This window comes from Pogoniulus pusillus, chromosome 30, assembly GCF_015220805.1.
Source record: "Pogoniulus pusillus isolate bPogPus1 chromosome 30, bPogPus1.pri, whole genome shotgun sequence".
Taxonomy (NCBI): domain Eukaryota; kingdom Metazoa; phylum Chordata; class Aves; order Piciformes; family Lybiidae; genus Pogoniulus; species Pogoniulus pusillus.
This window is the reverse complement of record NC_087293.1, coordinates 3,250,433-3,269,951: the sequence shown is the minus strand read 5'-3', so window position 1 is coordinate 3,269,951 and position 19,519 is coordinate 3,250,433. Positions and strand designations below refer to the sequence as shown.

Genomic DNA, 19,519 nt, shown 5'->3' with positions numbered 1-19,519 from the left:
ACCTGCCTGTAAAAAAATCCAACTTTTGACTGGCAGGGAGACTGAGATGGGAAGAAGAATGAGAGAGCCCATTTGCCATGGAACCTAGGAAAGGAGCACCTTAACTGGTGGATCTCAGGTTAAGTGATTGTTCTATGGCTCTTTTTTTCTGCCCCCTCCCCACAAGGTATGGCTTTTTAAAAAGACAACTGTCTTTTGATCTCTAATACATTCTTTCTCTGATGCCAGCACAGTAAACCATGGAGTCCTCAAAATACTTCCTTCATCAGTCTTTGAGGGTCTGCTTGTACCAGCTAATGATGGGGGAGTCAAAGTGGAATAAAAATGAGCTAACTGCAAATTAAGGTACTAGAGATCAGGTGAGGAGGCCTCCTTACAGTGCAGCCAGGGCAGGAGAGGTATGTGCAGTAAGGTGGCTAACTTGGACAGTAGTTATTATAGTTAATGGAGAGCTTTAATCATAGAGTTAATCTGAAAATTAAACTAAACTGAAATGTCAGCTAACCAGTGCATTCTAAATTGCAGGACTCACTGATGGTGCTCATTAGTCAGACTGAGGCTGCATTTGTGTTTTCCAGAAATGCAAATAAAGAGAAGCCAAAAATTAGGACTTCTGCTTTCTCAACATTAATTTCTAGTATGTTTAACTACACAGCTGCTGCAGTCTTATTATCTGACTCATTACTTTGTAAACCACTTTCAGATACCTTGAATGTGAAAGCTGCTGTATGAAGCCATATTTATTCTTATAACCCTGAGTGCTCTGCACAGCCTTAAAAGCTTCCCCCCACCTTCTCCAACGTGACAGGGGAATGATACAGCTTAATGTGCCATGTACCTCTGAGTGTGAATTGAAGAAAAATGACCTTGAACAGAGAGGCTGAAGCTTTGCTTTGTAATGCAGACACTTACATTTACCTGTCAACTGGAGGTGGGGGGAGTCTTACCTCTGTGTGGTTTAGAAAGCCCATGTCAATCCAGCTGCTCATTGCTCTGAGCCCGCTGAGAGCTTGATTGCTGACCCAGCCATTTTCAGCTGATCAGTGTGAATGTCCACCAGTATGTGGTAGAAAGGAGAGCCCTTTTATTTCAGCCACTCAGACCATTGGTTTCAGCTCTGGATTTTCAGTGTCTTAGTCACAGGGAAGGCTGGATGTCACAGTGTGACATGTAGCTGGTCTGTGTAGGAATAGACACATGGGTCAGGCTTATGTGGGAGGAGGATGTGTGAAGTGCAGTCCTTCCATCTCATGTCCGCTTCAGTCACACTTTGCACACCTTGCAGTCTCCTCACTTTACTGAGTATGTTGCTACTTTCATGGAGAAACTTCTGATTTCCTTTAACCAGTAGCCTCAGTGGTGTATAAGCAGCTGACAGGGAAGGGGAAGTGGGACATAGAATCGTATAGAATCAACCAGGTTGGAAGAGACCTCCAAGATCATCCAGTCCAACCTAGCACCCAGCCCTAGCCAGTCAACCAGACCATGGCACTAAGTGCCTCAGCCAGTCTTTTCTTGAAGACCTCCAGGGACGGTGCCTCCACCACCTCCCTGGGCAGCCCATTCCAATGCCAATCACTCTCTCTGGCAACAACTTCCTCCTAACATCCAGCCTAGACCTTCCCTGGCACACTTTGAGACTGTGTCCCCTTGTTCTGTTGCTGGTTGCCTGGCAGAAGAGGCCACCCCCAAACTGGCTACAATGCCCCTTCAGGTAGTTGTAGACAGCAATGAGGTCTGCCCTGAGCCTCCTCTTCTCTAGGCTGCACACCCCCAGCTCCCTCAGCCTCTCCTCATAGGGTTTGTGTTCCAGGCCTTTCACCAGCTTTGTTGCCCTTCTCTGGACACCTTCCAGCACCTCAGCATCTCTCTTGAATTGAGGGGCCCAGAACTGGACACAGCACTCAAGGTGTGGCCTGACCAGTGCTGAGTACAGGGGCAGAATAACCTCACTTGTCCTGCTGGCCACACTGTTCCTGATGCAGGCCAGGATGCCATTGGCTCTCTTGGCCACCTGGGCACACTGCTGGCTCATCTTCAGCCTACTATCTATCAGTACCCGCAGGTCCCTTTCCTCCTGGCTGATCTCCAGCCACTCAGTCCCCAGCCTGTAGTGCTGCTTGGGGTTGTTGTGGCCAAAGTGCAGAACCCTGCACTTGGCCTTGGACAGCTGAGTTGAGTTGTGCAGTTACACTGCATTTCAGTGGCAGACCTGAGAGCAGAGATGAAGTTCCCTGGCTCCTAAAGTGGTACCTTGCTTGTTGGTTCATGCTAACAAGCCAGGTAGGAAGCCCACTCCATTTTGAAATGTCAGTTGTTCTTGTTCCTCTCATAAAGCCAGGAAGAATATTTCATCTAATGAGTTTTGTTTTGAGACCTCTAAAATTGCAACCAGCAAATCTGTAATCACTAGCAAGCATATAATTGCATCTTGTCCTGCTGAGAGCTTAGAAGTGATGAGTAGAAAAAGCATCTCCAAAGACTCATTCAGAGTGTGGGAGGACAGGAAGATCTTCACAAAGGACCAGCCCTAACCAGAGTGTCCCCTATGACCTTTAAAGCACTTGGGAAACTGGAAGTCTGTGTTCCTTGCAGAAGCAGGTTTCCTGCTCCCCTTTTGGGGGCACTTTGCACTTCAGGTCATAAAGTGTGCTAGTGATCACTGCAGAGCACAAAAGGTGACTTGGAGCCGTGTGAAAGCAGAGAGATGAGTGATGCCAAGGGTGAGTGCGGTGTTCACTGCATTGCAGTGTGTTGGGGATTTCTCAAGGAATGAAAAAGTGGAGGGGGGGGGTGAAGAGTGTGAGACCTAATCCCATTTATTGAATTACATGAGTGCTGCTTCCAAGGAAGTACTTCCCTTCAGGTAAGTGCTGCTGTTGGAAACTTCAGTCTTGGTAAAGAAAAGCATGACTTGGATTGGGGCACTTCTGTCAGATTTTGCTCAAGAGTTAAATCCTAACAAGCTGGTCCCTTCCAAATCCTACATGCTGAGAACAATGCTGAGATTAAATTCACTGGCATAAAATTGCATTGGCAGTTTTCTGTGGCTGGATCCCAGCTTCCCTGAGACACTTAAAATTAGATTCCACTCCTCTCAGTGCAGTCTGTAGGCCTGTATCTAAATTCAGCTCCAGACTCAGATGGCCCTTGAGAAGCCATCAGGGCATTCATTAACACTGCCTTACTTATGTGAATGAGTAGAAATGGATACAGGTGGTAAAATGATGGAAATTCTGATGCTCTTGAGGAAGAATCTCCCCTTATTTACACTGACACTGACCTTTTCAGAGTTTTCTATAGGCATGAACAACCTCCACAGTAAATGTCAGCTTCTGATTAGAATCTTTTCCATGGGTGGCTTGAAGCTCGTTTTTTAACTGCTTGGTATTACCAGAAGAAAGCTGCACTGAAATGGAAATCTGTCTTAAACAAAGCAGCCTTTGGGTTAGGGCTCTTTGTACCCTTTTAATAGTGATGAAGTTGTTTCAAAGAAGCTGTCAGAGCTGCTTTGAGGTAGGGTTTGCTGGGGCTTGTAAAATTTCTCCTACGGCTTTCTGGAGGTTTGTGAGTGCAGCCATTGCTGTGGGATCATCAAATCACAATCACAGGACAGCTTAGGTTGGAAGGGACCTCAGACATCATCTACTCCAACCTCCCCACCATGAGCAGGGACACCTCTCAACTAAATTCAGCTTCTTCATCCAACCTGGCCTTGAACACCCCCAGGGAGGAGACAGCCGTAGCCTCCCTGGGCAGCCTATTCTGGAGTCTCACAACCCTTGTACTGAAGAACTTCTTCCTAAGATCCAGTCTAAACCTTCTCTCCCTCAGCTTCAAACCATTTCCTCTTGTCCTGTCACTTGACACCCTGGCACCCTTGTGGAAAGTCCCTCTCCAGCTTTCCTGTGAGGGTAGGGCCAGGCTGCCTTTGGATGCTGTGTGGTGTTCCCCTGTTGCCTCTTGAAAGATGCCCTTGTGCTTCCTCTGCTTGTTTCAGTTGTGTATCCCATTCACTGCTCCGCTCTGAGGCCCCAGTTTTTAATTTTCCTCCCTCCTCCTTTCTTTTTTTAACTTGCAAATAGATTTATCTGTGGCTATAAAATGCTTGTGTGGATGGCCAGCTAAGTTCAGAGGACTGCTGCTCTCCAGATGGTGTTGTCTTATCTCACAGTTTTGCTCCAAATTTCAGTTTTATAGCAAGGATTCTGTTTCCAGGAAACCTGTAATTCTCTGGCCAAAGCTGCTTTGGTGTCAGTTCTGTATCAAGCAGCAGAGTTTGTTTGCATGTCATGGGAGCTTCCCTGGTTTTGTAAAAGCTGGCAGCAAGGAGAAGGGTACCCCCTCACTCCATGCCTTCAGTGTGCTGTGCCCCAGTCAATCCCAATTCAAATGATGGAGGGGCAGCAGCATATTCTTTTGCCTCATCTGTAGTCCCTGCCCAGATACAGTGCCTTGAGGATGAGTGAAAACATCTCTGTTCTTGAAGGCATTAAGATTTGCAGCTTATGCTGAAATCCATGAGAGTTAAGTACTCAAATACTATACTTTGAAAACCTGGGCTGCAAGGTCCAGTTTTTGTTAGAGGAGGTGAAGGAAGCCTTTACTTTTTGCTGGTTCCACTGACATTTCTTTGACATTGAAAACATCAAATTCTTCTTCTTTTTTGGCTGCTTGGGAGCTCCTTGAATTGCCTGACAGCAGCATGGTGACTGTAATTGAGACAGATTAGAGGCACTGGGCTGCCTTTGGGTGCATGTGGCAGCTTTCGTGAAACAGAGAGAAGACTCAAAACACACTTTTGACTTTGGAAGCTGTAGCAGGAATTAATTAGCAATTTCAGGACACAAACAGGATTGGAGGAAGTGTTTGGGTTGGAGTATAATGAATTATTTAGTAACATGAGGGAAACTTTCCATATGGCACTTGCTTATAAAATGCTTATAAAGGCGAGATTGCAGGACTCTGCTTGTGAGGAACCAGACAGGCTGCCATTGTCAGGCCTGGTGGCTGGGTGTCACTCCCCTGGCATTCCTCTGGGGCCTGCTGGCTGCTTCTCAGCTGGGACTGTGGTAACATTTCTCCCAAAAAAAGGTTAGTTGTTTATATCAGAATATTTCCTTCCTACTGGGAAGTATTTTGAAGTGTGTGATGGTTTTGTGAGGGTAGATCCACTAGAGAATGGACAGGTTTATTCTTCCTTCTTATTCAAGGGATTCCAGCTGTGGAGTTGTGCTGCCCTTCACTGCCTTAAGCTGCCTGGCCTCTAACAAGCAGCTGAAGTGATCTGAATAACCAAATACCTGTGTAATGGCTTATGACCAGTTAGGAGACTTCATATAGAAATGATGAGGAGAAGCAGGAGTGTGGGGAGACTCAGTGAAGCATGAGTAACACAGAAAGGAGGTTTCAAATTGGCTTCCAAGAGTAGTTCAGTGTCTGTGAGCTCTGAAAGATTAGAGGTTTCTCTTGAAGTTGTTTCTCCCTTGGCACTGAAGGTGAAGCTCCAGAGAGGATGTGCCAGCCCAAGTGCAGACGCTGTGTGTTGATTCTTGCCCATCGCAGCTCTAAGCAGTGCCCACTGCTGACACTCCCAAACTCTTGTCAGAAGCATGCAGGCTTTCAGACCAGAGCAGAAGGTCCCTCAGCAGCTGGCCAGGGTTTTGAAGGGCAGTCAGTGGAAACCCTCACAGTCCCTCACCTGACAAAGCAGTCCTGTTGCTGTGGATTCCCGAGTGATGGAGGACTGGGTTTGCCTCACTGCTGACCATTCAGTGCCAGCTCTTCAGTGCATGAAGGCAGAGGAGGGCTGATCCCACCTGGTGCTGTGGGTCCCCCACACCTTGCCTCACCACAGGCTTTGTGGGAGATAATAGCATCCATGGATGCTGCATCCAAGCAAAGCAGTGGCCGCTTGCTGCAGTCATTCTCAGTGACACCAGCCAGGCTGCCAGGACTGCTGGCTGCTGCTTCTCTTAGCTGCCAGCTCTGCAGTACCACCTCAGGGGTGGGGAGGCCAAGAGCACTCCAGTCTGACAGCTGGTTCCCACCTGATGCTGGGTCTTGCAGCTTTGCACTGTACAGCACTGTGGCTTCTCTTGCCCTCCACAGTCCTTTATGAGCTCTGATCTACTGACCTGCTATGTCCAGTATCTGACAGGGAGGACACTTATCCAGTGCCCATATCCAGTCTCATGCTCCAGCACATTTCCTGTGGCCTTCTCTTGGAGACAGGAAAGAAGATACTTAAGAGGTCTGCAGAGGTGAGAAAGGGTTTTGTGCTTTTCCCACCTTTGTTGCATAACTTGGTACTTAATGTCTGAGGATGTGTGGCTGCTTTGGCTAACCAAGTTGTGCCAGGTAGCTTTTTGAATTCTGCCTTGCAACTGTCTTCTGTAGTGTTTCCTCCCTTCAGTGCTTCCCTACCTGCTGGGGTTTTTTGACAGTAACTTTATAAAGCTTTTCATCATCTAAGCAGTTCTGAATAACGTCAGAATATTTTTAATCAAATAAATTTACTGAAGTGGCATCTGGAGCCAAGGACTAATATATGATTCCTTTTGCAGTAAGCTTTCTCTGCAGACAGGTTTCTGGTGCTGGGCTAGGAGGAAGCTAAAAGCTCATTAGCTTCCTGTAGTCAAAGCAGCTGATTGGCATCTGGAACTGCAAAGCTGAGTTTTACTGGGGCTTGAGGCCAACAAAGAGTGATTTGGCACACATGATCCTTAGCTAAACACACACAAAAGACCAGAGGAAAGAAAATGCTAGGTCCAGGCAGCCATGAGTTGAAGGAAAGACTCCCTGATCATTGCTGTTGCTTTTCTGTGATGACTTTAGTTCTGAGATGTTTCTTTCTGTCAGTGATTCTCTTGGACTTGTTGATAAGATACTAACAGCAACACACTGCATTTCATTACTGGACATAGCTGTTAGGCTTTTTAATGGGCTTTCCTTCAGGGGATCAATCACTGTCTCTCTCTTTAATAAACACAGTTTACACAGTAAGCTCAAACCTTCAGACAGTTGGGCATCTGCAGCAGAAACAGTAGTGGGCAGACCCTGTCTCAGATGTGAGGTCTGTTCAGGTGCAGCACATGGCAGCTATGACCAGAAAAGCAGTGGCATGTTTTACTGAGCAGGGTAGGGTCATGTAAGGAAAATGCTTTTACCTGACTTTGGGGTTTTTTTAGTTTAACAAAAGTCCCTGAAAACATAGACATCCTGGCATGCATACCTGAGTGTGCAGTTGTAAAAGCAGTTTTGTTTATGTAATGGGAAAAGTAATAATTTTCCTCAAGTTCCCAATCCTCATTAGTTTTGCCAGACATCTCTCTATTTCTTTTGTGCCTTTGGGAAAGCTTAGCTAAATGGAAAAGGCTTGCAGTGTGCTCAAATAAAGCAGTGAATTCAAACCCTACCGAGGCAGAGAGTAAGCAAATTCTAGTCTAGAGTTGCTCCATGTAAAAGCTTTTCCCATTAAGAAGAGAAGTCCCTTTCCACACCTGCTTGTATCAGGTGAGGCTTTCTGTAGTGCAGCTCCTTGCTGGCACAGTTCCAGAGCTGTACATAGCAGAGCCAAAATCATTCCTTATGGATTTGGGTTATTGTAGCATTCCTGCATGTTCTCGACTTGTGCTTGTAACTCTGAGAACATTAAGTTGACATCTCTCTGAGCTTCCACATTCTCTCCTGGTGTATCTGGCCCAAACGCCTGAAGCCAGACTGGGCAGCCAGGCTGGGCACTGGATAGATTGTGCACTCCTTGCAATTGCTGTCTGTGGCTGAAAAGGAGGGGTGACAAAATAGAGCTGTTTGGTGCCAGGCACTAGGAGACACCCCTCAGGGCATGTGAGTGGTCACCAAGCACCACCATCTGGGTCCTCTCAGAGAGAAGAAAGCAAACAAGTCAGTCGTGTATTTCTGGGCTCTCTCAGAGACAGGAACAGATGTGTCAGAAGCACCCCTAGCCAACTGCAGCAACAGCAGCAGCACTGATCTCTAGAAGAGTAAGTGTGGACATTTGACCTTGCCCACTGTTCTGATATTCCTATTATGTAGCAGACAGCATCTGGAAATTCAGCTTTTCCCTCCCAGGGAAACATAACATGATCGATGACACGCTTGGTATTGATCCTGTAGGCATGGGCCAAGCTGCTGCCTGTTTAAGAAATCCCCAGTGCATTGCACATCGTCTCTCTGCCCAGTGGCCTTTTGGTATCTGCTGTTTGAGGTGCATGCCTAACCTGAATGCTTCAGGAACAAGCTTCCCTGGAGGCAGCAGGCAAGATTGCCCACATCTAGGCACGCTTGCCTGGCTGCTCTTCCTGGCATATCGATCTGCTGTCAGGGAGATCATCAGCCTGAGGATCTAAATCTGGTTTTTGTCCTAAGGTACCGTAATGGCTGAGAGTAAGGGACAGCCTTTACTCTCTGAGGGTACTGCAGACACAGAATTTTTCTCCAGGCAAGAAAGTGTTCACCCCTAGCTTAGAGTCAGGTGTGCCTGAGCCAGCAGGAGTGCAGTACCCTTGCACAGCTAGCAATGTCACACTGTGAAACCCTGCAGAGCTGGCAGACCTTTGCTGCAAATTAGTTTGCTATTCCCTTGTGTATGTGAGCCAGGAGTTTGAACCAAGTCCCACTTTGAGACCTTGCAGTGGTGATGCGGGGCTGGGAGCTGATAAGGTAACAAGGGGAACTTGCACTTACGCATACTGTGCTCGGTGTGTTGCTCACAGAGCAGATACTCCAGTGTGTGTTCTATCTTATTTAATGTTTGGGGTTTAGATACAAATTGCATTTAAAACCAGACTTGTTTTCAGAATAGCATAGAATCAGAAAACATGATTGTTCCCTTTATTGCTGTGTAGTAAATAAAACCAACTTTGGATCAGAGAGGCTGGCAAGAGAGGAAGTGTTAACATTTAATGTGCTGTACTTAAAGCCTCCAAGGTCAGATGGAAGTCTTCTGGGAGTGGGGTGAAGGCAGCTACTTACATGAGCTATCCATTTTAATCTTTCAGCCAAAGGGCTAAATGCTGACTTTGGGTCTGAAGAATTGGGTGTTTCTGAAACCCAAACAAACCACACTGCAAAAGGTGACCTACAAATGCTTGGATGTTCTGCCCTCAACCTCGCGCCTGCTTGCCCCTTCACTGGCAACCTTTGGCAACTCCTCAGCACCAGCCTGGCTGCCAGACATTTCCTACTCCTCAGTAACAGGCCTATGGGGACAGCACAGTCCCCTTTTGAACTAGGAGCTTGGGTAGTGCTCTAGTTCTCTGCTGTAACTTCCAGATCCTTATTAAGTATTGGTCCTCCAGAGCTTTCACTACTGATTAGCGAAGTGAGGAGAGAAGGTTGTTAACAGAACATCTCCAGTTGCCAAGAGACTTTGCTGCATACGCTTGAAAAAGCCTTTGTTATTGGGCAGCCTGTCAAACGCTGCTGGGAGAAATGCTGCTTGCAGGTCCTTTGGAAAGGGAAAACTCTGTTAGCTTTAAAATCTCTGCTCACGGAAAACAGAAGTGCTGGAACTCACAACTCACACAAGGTCAAAGCGGGTTGTGTTTAATCGAGCCACCTCTTTGTTCAGTTGCATATTCTTTGGATATGAGGTGGAATATGACCAACCTCTTACAAAGCACTCTCTGTAAGAGAAGTTACTTTGATGACAGCTTGTGGAGCTTGGGAAATGTAAAGAATAATAGAAATAGCAAAAGACAGTTTGCTTTCCCAGGCATCCTTGTTTCTTCTGCACTGCCTTGCCCTCCCGTTTCCTTTGCTTGCTGCCTTTCTGTCTTCCCTGCAGTCAGCCGAGTTGTTTTTTTTGCATACCTCCATGCCTGGTAGTGCTGGAGACATTTCCTGTTCCATCCTCCGAGGTGGGGGGTTGCCTCCTTCCCTTTTTAGCTAGCGTGCCATTGCTTCTTTCTTTGTGGGAGTATGTGGTAAGCTGGGGAGAGTTTATGTAATTTCAGAATTTGTGAGTGACTTAGCCAGATGAGTTGGAAAGGTCACACAGTGTGCTGCTCATTTTCTGCACAGAAAGGCCCTTAAACGTACCCTCAAGCCTGATTTGAGTCTCGTGTGTCCCACAGTATTCTGGTGGTTCTTTTCAGTGCTATTCAAAGGCAGTTCTGTCTGTCTTCAGAGCCTCCTGCTCAGTGGTGGATGCTGCATTCATGATTGAATCTCTGCAGTAAGCGTAATACCTGTGCTGACTTGTGCTGTGCCTTGAAGTGAAAGCTACAGGGACTATTCAGAACTTTTCCACCTCTTATTTCTCCTTCATTCGTTGCAGGAGTTGGCTTTGCCTCTGCTCTATGACACTCAGTATTCTACATGTATCTGCATCAGGCTGCATTCTCCATCGATTATGCCAAGCCTTTGGCTCTGTTGGAGCTGGCTACGTTTTCTCTACTGTTAAGCCTTTCAATTAGAAGAATCTTGCAAGTTTATGTTGGCATTCAAGCTGCTTTGTGCACTGGGTGCTGAAGCACAGCATACAGATGGAATGAAGCCCTTGGGTCTTTTTTCCAAGGATGTGATTACTGTAACCAGCTGCCTCCCCCCTGCCTCCTAGGGGGCTGCTGCAAAACCATACTGCGGGGTGAGGCACCCCTGGAAGGGGACTGATTTGCTGCTTGCGGTTCTGAAAACGTTTCTGCAGCAAATAATTCTGAACTCTGCTTTGCAACTGTTCAGCTTACAAACAATTAACTACAGGGGCTGGAAGGAAGCTACCAGCCTGTTGTCAGCAGAGGGCAGGAGTCCAGCGGCTGTGGAGCTTTTCGTTCACGCAGTAGCAAATTGTTCGTTCCTTTTACTGACATGAATATTTACCCTTTTCAGTGTTTTCTCTTTCTTCCTTCCCCTTCCCCCCCCGCCCCGCTTTAATGTCTTTCTTTTTGCTCATACCTTCCCAGTTGCTTAGGGCGCTGCTTTCTTATCTTCCAAGCCTATGACCTTGCGGAGGAAGTTGCGGTTTGGGCTCCTCTCGCTCCATCTGCCGGTAGCTGTCACATCTTGCGCTTGAAATTGACCAGCACAGGGCGAGCAGATCAGCCCTTGAACTTCCACTCCTGCTTGGCAGCACCCTCGGTGTGGCCCTGGAATGCATCTCTTGGTTTACTGTCATCCCAGAAAAAGTCCAGGTGGTGCTGTGACTTCTCTGTACTGGGAACTAAAGTGCAGTCAGTGGGAAATTGCTTCCAGAGCAGCCTGAATCCAGACGCTCATGTAAAGATGTCTGTGGACCTGCAAGAAGGAGTAGTTGTCACAGTTCATTTTGGTGGTGGTTATTTTTCCCAGGGGCTAAGGTTTTGGGTTTTTTTCGTTTTTCCTCAAACTTTGCCAGAGTCCTTCAAGCTTCTTATGAAATTTGTCTCTCTTTTCAACCAGCAAGCCAAAGGCTTTTTTAGGTAGAAATCAAAGCAGCACATTTCTGCTACAGTAGTGGGAGACGTCTCTGAGCAGTACTCACGTGTCTGACCAATGCTCAGTTTCCCATGCCTGTAGGAGGAAAATGGAATGGGTGAAGTGGAATAGATTTGGCAGCCTTGCTCCAAAGACAGTTGTCAGAGTTTGAGATGAAGCTGGTATATCAGAGATAGGCACCTGGTGCAGGAATCTGTGTGATTGCCAGAATGCAGCTAAGTGTAGGTACAGGTTCAGCATTGCCAAGATGAGAGCAAAGAGGTTTGTGGAGGAGATAATACAGAAACTGCTGCATCATTCTTCGCACAGGGACCGAGGGTTGAGTGGATGGAGGTGGTTAATCAGCCCCAGTTAATTCCTCAGGTGTTCCCTCTTCAGGATTGAAATTGCTGTCTGTGCTGTCACTGTTCTGTGGGCAAATAAAGGATAATCCACTTGGCATCTCCTGCCAGTGTGAACAAATCCATTTGCCAATTTTGAGCAACTCTGCTGCAAAGCAGCTCACCCTCCTCTTGTTTCTTCTCAGAAAGATGAGACCACAGCCTGTTGGTGAGGGTGAGTCAAATGTGGAAGATTTTCCTTTATCTACACATTGGTGCCAGCAGCTGGCAGGAGTGGTTAGATGCTGTAAAATGCCTGACACTGACAATGACATCAGCAGCCAAGGCATTTTCTGTTCCTCTAACAGGCAAAACCTAATATAGAGAACTTATTTACTTTGCTTTCTGCAATGAAAGAAGCAATAAACGACTTATCCCCATGCTTTTCCAGGAGGAAACAGTGTAGATTGCAACTCAGCACAAATCTGTAACCGGTGGAAAAGTCTCATTTATTCCAGGAGAAACTGTTTGTTTAAGGACAGTGCTGAAACTGGGCTGTAATTAAACCAGCTTTTTAAAGGCAAAACCAGGGCAAGTTTCTCTTGGTTGATGCACTGCCTGTCACTAACGACCCTCTTCTCTCATTTCCATTCAAAAAATGGCTGTAAACAATTAGCCATATAGTGCACAAAAGTAGCATTACCTGGGAAAAAAACAATTAAGATGATCTTGAAATTAAGGAAATCAGTTTTGAAGAGAAGCAGGTGCTTAATGGAGGTGAGACCAGCTGTGCTTCCCAGGAACGTGCTTGAAGCGCTTCGTGGCAAAACGTGCGAGGCCTCCACGCAACCCTGGAAGGGGATTTTGAATAATTCAGACAAATTGCACCCTATAAATAGCAGAGCTGGATTCATTAGGACAGGAGGCAGATGGAGAAAAGAGAAAACTTGTTTGTTTCTTTTTAAGGGACTCTAATGCTTATGAAAAGTGTCAGCTTGCTGTCAATGAGGGAAAAACCCTCCGGTGCAGCAGGAACTTTCTTGCTATTAGGTTCTCATCTCTGCTAATGAGCAGCCATCCATGAGGGACATTTGTAACACTTTGTTTTAGCTACTCCTTGCCTGCCTTTTTCTAGCATAAGCAGGCTGACACACAAGTGCTGCAGTGCTGGAAGAATGCAGCAGTTGAACAGGGAAGCTGTCAAAGAGGACAGAGTTTCATATATGGTGCATGGCGTTTGCTGACTCCATTTAAAACTAATAGGGCAGAGGCACAAATGTAGTTGGAAAGTGGGGATGTGTGGAGCAAGGTGGGAATCATCCACCAGACTGGTTCAGGGCTTATGCCCCAAAGCAGGAACGTACTGGTAATTGGTAGAGGAGATGCTGTGCGTTGCTGAAGAGAGAAGGTGAAGGCATTTTTGAGCTGCTCTTACACTAGTGGGTAGGAAGAAGCTGGGGGAGAGGCTTTTCATGCATGAAGAGAAGTAATGACAGAAGGCAGGGGGGAGATTCGTGACTGGAATGCAGCTCTGTTCACAGGAGGTAAGCAGAGGTGAGAGGGTTGTTGCATCTTAGTATTCTTGTATGGGGAGATGCCAAGAAGGAAGAGTGTCCAGCCAAAAAGGAACATGCAGCCTGTCAGAAAGGGCACTTTGTAGACCTCACTTCAAGAACAGGAGAGGGTGAACATGTCAGGCTCTTCCCCAGTGTGCCAAAACTGTAGCTAGACTCTTCAAAACAAAGCCATCAGAGAGCAATTGCTTACTGTTCACCCACAGACCAGTCTGAGCTGAAGTACAGAAGTGATAAATGCTCTGTGTGGATATTATCTGCTCATGAAGCCACCTTCATCTCTTTTGTTGGTCTGATTTACATCTCAGCAAGGCTTCCTTAACTGGTAACAGTGTCCAAATTCAGTAGGCTATCCTAAGAGATTTTTTGTTAAGTCTCAGTGTTGAGGAAAGGAATACTGCACACTTAGCAGGCAGCAGGGGTCTTTCTTGTGGAGTTCTTAGATTGCCAATTCACCTTGTGAAGTGGCAGAGGAAAAAGGTGATGTGAAGGTCATGCTGGAGTCACGTAATCACAAACTTATTTGAGGGATGGAGAAAAGCTATACAACTGTTCATGCTTCATGTATTAAGTAACTACAGTTTTTCTCAGCGTTCAATATAGAGGGCAATGATCCCAACTCAAGGAGAGGACATTGGAGAAGAGAAAAGTAAGAGGTATGGATTGGCAGGGTGCCTTTGGGGATTGCCATCTGTTGCAGCTTGCACATATTGGTAGGGTGTCATGTAGCAAGCAAGTGGTGGCATTAAAACTAGTCACAGACTCATGCAGCAGGTTAACTATCTGGAGGTTTGGGAAGAATGCAAGCCTGGTGGGATGCACGTGAGGAGCTGAGCAGGGAAAAGGGTGAGCCAGCACGTGGCAGCTCGGGGATCCTTGTGCATAGATGAACTTTTTGGTATGGAGAAAAGAAAGCCTTGGCTGGTGAAGCGTTTCCTTGCTTCCAATGGGGTAAATAAGCCCTGCCTGTATCTCAGGGAGTAACATGGCCTGTGGTTAGGGATGGCATTATTCAAGGTTATAAAGTATGGAGTTCTGAGACTTTTAGCAGAGCCCCACAGCAATATCTAGTGTGAAACACAGAGAGAAAGAGTTAGATTTGAAAGGTTAGCTTTTGTTTCAGAAAGCCTTCAGCAACAGAGACTGTTTAGAAGAAAGCACTGATGAGATAGCCACTGGGTAGGAGAGCATTGCTCAGTTTGTCTGCTTCCAGATTTGATTTCAGGTGCCTGAAACACAATAATCTGTGATATGGGCTGGGAAATGTGTGTGTGAGATGGGTAATTTTGAAGAGAAAGGACTTAGGATGGGAAGTGGTTTGTTGGTTTCCTTTCTTGTTATTGGAAAGCTTGCTTTGCATTATGCTACTGTTGTCACATGCAGAGCATTCTTTTCGTGTGCATCTGTAATCTTTTACAGTTGTTCTGCTCAAAGCAAGCTTTCAGTTTCCTCTTAGCTCAGTCACACCTTTATGCTTGCTCCCATGCCATGTTTTTTCCAGAAAGCCTTTCCTTAGGTCGTGCCTGCTGACCTTTACTTATGCAGACACCAGGAAAGCTACAAATCCAGAAATACCTCCTAGCTACAGTAACTGCAGAGGAGTCTGTGCTGACCACGGTTTGCTTGTGCCTCCCTGTGCTCACCAAATCACAGAAACATTCTGGTTGGAAAAGTCCCTCAGGATCACCAAGTCCAGCTGAGATCTCTACTCTGCAAGGTTCACCCTGACCCATATCCCCAGGCACCACGTCCAAATGACTGTTAAACACAACCAGGCTTGGAGACTCCACCACCTCTCTGGGCAGCCCATTCCAGTGCCTGACCACTCTTGCTGGGAAAAAAATTGCTCCTAATATCCAGTCTAAACCTACCCAGTCACAGCTTGAGGCCATTCCCTCTTGTTCTGTTGCAGTTTACCTGTGAGAAAAGAGCAGCACCAACCTCTCCACAGTGTCCTTTCAGGTAGCTGTAGACAGTGATGAGGTCTCCCCACAGCCTCCTGTTTTTCAGACTAAACAGCCCCAGCTCCCTCTGTAGCTCCCCATAAGATTTATTCTCCATATTCACTTGGGGGGATTTAGGTTTGTGTTCCCACAACCTGATCAGCACCACGATCACAGAGATCATGTTTGTCTGGCAAGCCCTTTAACTGGGTGCTGGCATACTCTTCCCTCATCAGTGCACCATGTCACGCCACAGTGTGTGAGGAAAGAGGGATAAAGATTGCTTCCAAATATGCAACAGCTCGGAGTGATGAAGTTCTTGCCCAGGACCTCTTTTTTAATGTAGGTGGACAGATAAATCCTAATCCAGTGGCTGAGGAAGTGAAGGCAGGGATGCTACTGTCAGTTACTCAGCATGACAAAAGGATATCCCTGGCAGAGCTGAGAATAGTTCTCATTCCTGCCGTGCTTCGACTGCAAAGCTGATACGGTGACCCTGGGGATATTTAGTTACCATATGTGTCTGTCCCAGTCTCTGTGTGCTGCCACTGCACACAGTGGTGTATTTCTTTACCTAGGATTCAACTGGAGTCAGCATTTCTGCCTGCCCCTACCAGTTGGAGATTCTAGTCACTGACATCTTGAATCTGCCTCTTGTCACTTAGGTGTGAGAAGTGGGAGGCAGATATGATTGTGTAGCTTGCTGGGTTTGGCCCTGCTTGTGTCTGGAATGGTGTAGAGGTAGATTTGAATGAGCACATGTACAGGGTTAAGACTCTTGGGAGAGTGGTGTTGAACTTGACCCCAGGTGGTCCTGACCCCTCCCCAGGGTTGGGTCTCAACACTACCAGGTGAAGGTGATTAGCTCACTTGCCCTACCTGTCTAAGAGCCATAAAAGCAGGGGGACTGCCTGGTTGCTTTCACTCTCCCCTGCCTTCAACCCCCATCCTGTTTCTGGTTCTCCTCTGTCTCACCACGTAGCCATCACCCACCATGTGGACAAACCCATTGCCATCAAGTCTGGCTGTATACTCTCAGGTTTTGTATCTTGTTTCCCCTTCCCTATACCTTTGTAACTTCCCTACCTCATATACCTTTTATTTATGCTTAAACTTTTCTTCTTTTAACTTCCAAATGGCAGTGAGAGAATTTATTTGGGTCTGCACAGCTTTCCTTGCTCTCCATCTAATTCCTTTTTCTTTTGGGAAAGGAGGGGGAAGAGGGAAGGACATCCTATAAATTGTTATTGGTTCTATCAACTGTATTTGAGTCTCTGGGAAATTCCAATTAGAACTGAGACAGCAGAGGATAGGAGGGCAAATTTGCAAGCCAGTCTGGAGGTGCAAAGTAAGAAGCCACAAATCGCTTCTTACAGCCTTGTTATTGCACTCATAGACTCAGCCTGCTAGGCAGTGTGTAGTGTAGCACAGGTTGCAGAAAGGATTGTCAACTTGAAGACAAGCAAAGGGACTTTCAGCCCAGGTCGAAGATCCTGTGCACAAGTTCCTGTGGGCACCATTTTCTGCAGTGGATAAAATGTCCTGGACATGGCAGAAGCCCTTCTGCTTGTGGTGCAGCTTTCTCTTGGCTACAGATATGATTAAGTAAAGGTCTGCTCTGTGTTTATTCAAGCATTGCCTTCTCTGCTTGTCCTCTTTCCCCACCTGCAGGTTTTGAATTACTGTACCAGCCAGATGTGGTCCGACTGTACCTCTCCATCCTTACTGAAAGTCAGAACTTCAACACTCTGGAAGCTGCAGCAGGGGCTTTGCAGAATCTCAGTGCTGGCAACTGGACAGTGAGTGCAGGCTTCTCTTTAGCCTTTTTTGTTTCTTCTGTGTCAATAAAGAACAAAACTATGTCCCATTATCACCATGCTGTTACTTTGTGTATTCACATCTCTTGGATAAGGGAAGGAGGTGGTAACTCCAAAGAAATTATTTCCATTGTATTTGCCCACTTAAGATATTTTGCATCTTCTGGACAGATGATGGAAGTGTCACTGAGCTCGTGGTAATTTAATCATGAGCAGGCTTTACTGCTTAAAGCACTTAACCATTGCTTCATCCATTCAGAGAAGCCTGTTGTTAGATGGTCGTGTCCTGAATACTTATGTCACTGGATTGTCAGCTTGCTCAGGAAACTGCACTCCAGAGTGTCCTCTGAAATCCTCTCTGAAGCATCCCCAGCACTAATCAGGCAGTTCTCTCAAAGGTATGCCTGACCACTTCTGGAACCACATGGCAGACTGGGGCTGCTCAGCCTGAGGATCAGCAGTGTGGTGTTTCACAGCTGTCTTGGATACAGTTTGTTTAAAAAACAATCATGAAACAGAATAAAAGCTTGAAATTGGAGTTGGGAGATAACAGATGCTTTGGATGCTTTCCTGTTCCCTTCAAATGACCTCCTTTTTCCTAGTCCAGAGGGATGTGTTTCACTCTGAGGTGTGTGCAGAACAGATGCTGGCAGATGATGCTCCTTCTTTCTGATGTTGTCCACTTTCCCTAGTGGCTTGCTAAGCTTTACAGCAAACCTCTGCAGCCTTTCTACCTTGGCATTTGATGAACGTGAATGATGGGTTAATTTATAGATGCATCAGCACACAACCTAAGTAGCCTTTGCAGGGAAAAAGAATGCATTACAGCACTGAAAGAAATGCCATGGGCAAGGAGAGGGCAGGCTGTGAGCTCACAGTCCTCTGCGTTGTTTCTTCTCCCTTGTGTGTTCCAATCAGTGGTCCACATACATCCGTGCGACGGTGCGGAAGGAGAGAGGCTTACCGGTGCTTGTGGAGCTGCTGCAGTCTGACTCCGACAAGGTGGTGAGGGCTGTGTCAATTGCCCTGAGAAACCTTTCCATGGATCGGCGCAATAAAGATCTCATAGGTATCTTCTGAACTGTTTCAAGCAGGCTGGGATGTTGGCTGCCCTTGGGACCTCATTTTCTGCCATCTGTGGTGAAGATTCCTTTAGTATCCAGTTTCCATCCATGCTCTCTAAGATTACTCTTCAGCCACCAGTCAAGAGCTGTCATCTCAGAATGTATTTCCAGCCTAGTCGCAGGAGCTGTGGTTTGAGGGGAATCTCTGACTGAGAGTAAGACCAGATGTAGGTTTTTGCAGGAGAGGGCAGTGTCAGTGTGCATGGGATTAGGGGCATTAAGAGGTTTCTTGACTCCTTAGCTCTGGCTGGCATGGCATTTGTGCCCCTGTGTTAGCATGGGTGGTGTACTAGGTGGTCTCCAGAGGTCACTTCCAACCCCCAGCATTCTGTCACACACTGCTCTTAGGCCTGCTATTTAGAGTAGGAGTTTTGCCTGAGGAAGCACAGTGGACTCTAAAGTGGTCTCTTTTTTGTACTTTCTCCTTCCCTTCTCATTATTTTGTGTGGTAGGTACCTGTAGAAGCTGGGCACCAAACAATTTACTCTTCATGGAATTAGCTCTTAAGCTGTGCTCGCTGCTTCTCTTCCAGGGGCTAAATAAGCATTCACCCACCCAGAAACATTGAAAGATTCCACTGTGAGTTGGGTCTTCCTCTGGTTGCTTCTGTACTTAACTGATGTATTTGTTTAACCTATAACCTTGTCAGGGCAGGAAATATTGGTGTCACATTCAGGACTATCATCAAACTTGATACTAACAAGTAGCAAGGTGGGACTCTGCTTTAATATCTCAGGTTTCTTTTTGAATAGTTCAGAGGTGCAGCTAGGCAAATGGTACAGACAGGCACTTGGGAGTGATAAACTCTGGACTCTCTGGTTTTCCTCCAGTACTGTACACTGAGAAGGCTAACTGCACCCAGGAGGAAATCATCTTACTTTTGTTGGGGGAAGGTTAATAAATGCATGGCTGCACACCTTGCCCCAGAAGGCCTATTACAAGGCTAAGTTGAGTAAGCCATGTGCGTGTATTAGCATGAATATGTGGCATTAGCAGCAGCTACTGGATGCTTTTTGCCTCAGGCATTGCAAAGTATGATAGATGTTGGCTGTAAAATTATCAGTAAAGATTTACTTTTTTTTCCCCCCTCAATACCTTTTAGCATTCATCATGAAGGACTTTTTCTTGGGTATCAACTCTCAATCCCCTTGATGTGAATGATAAATTGTAAAGTTACAGTCTTGAGTTTCCAAACACATGTATCATAAAGTTCTTCACCATGGCAAACACCCTTGAGGTTTATCATTGAGGATGGGAAGCTGAAATGATTATTAGGGCTGACTAATGGTATCTCTTCCCCTT

General features: G+C 46.4%; 1 protein-coding gene across 10 annotated transcripts in view; it reads left to right on the top strand.

The window, feature by feature from the left end:
* Positions 1 to 19,519, top strand: part of ARVCF (ARVCF delta catenin family member) — a 322,255-nt gene that overhangs the window by 285,607 nt on the left and 17,129 nt on the right. For all 10 annotated transcript variants that reach the window (XM_064168747.1, XM_064168744.1, XM_064168741.1 and 7 more), the window contains 2 exons: positions 16,948 to 17,075; positions 18,012 to 18,162. In XM_064168747.1, the coding sequence (XP_064024817.1) occupies positions 16,948 to 17,075; positions 18,012 to 18,162 (279 nt within the window). The remainder of the gene's footprint in view (positions 1 to 16,947; positions 17,076 to 18,011; positions 18,163 to 19,519) is intronic.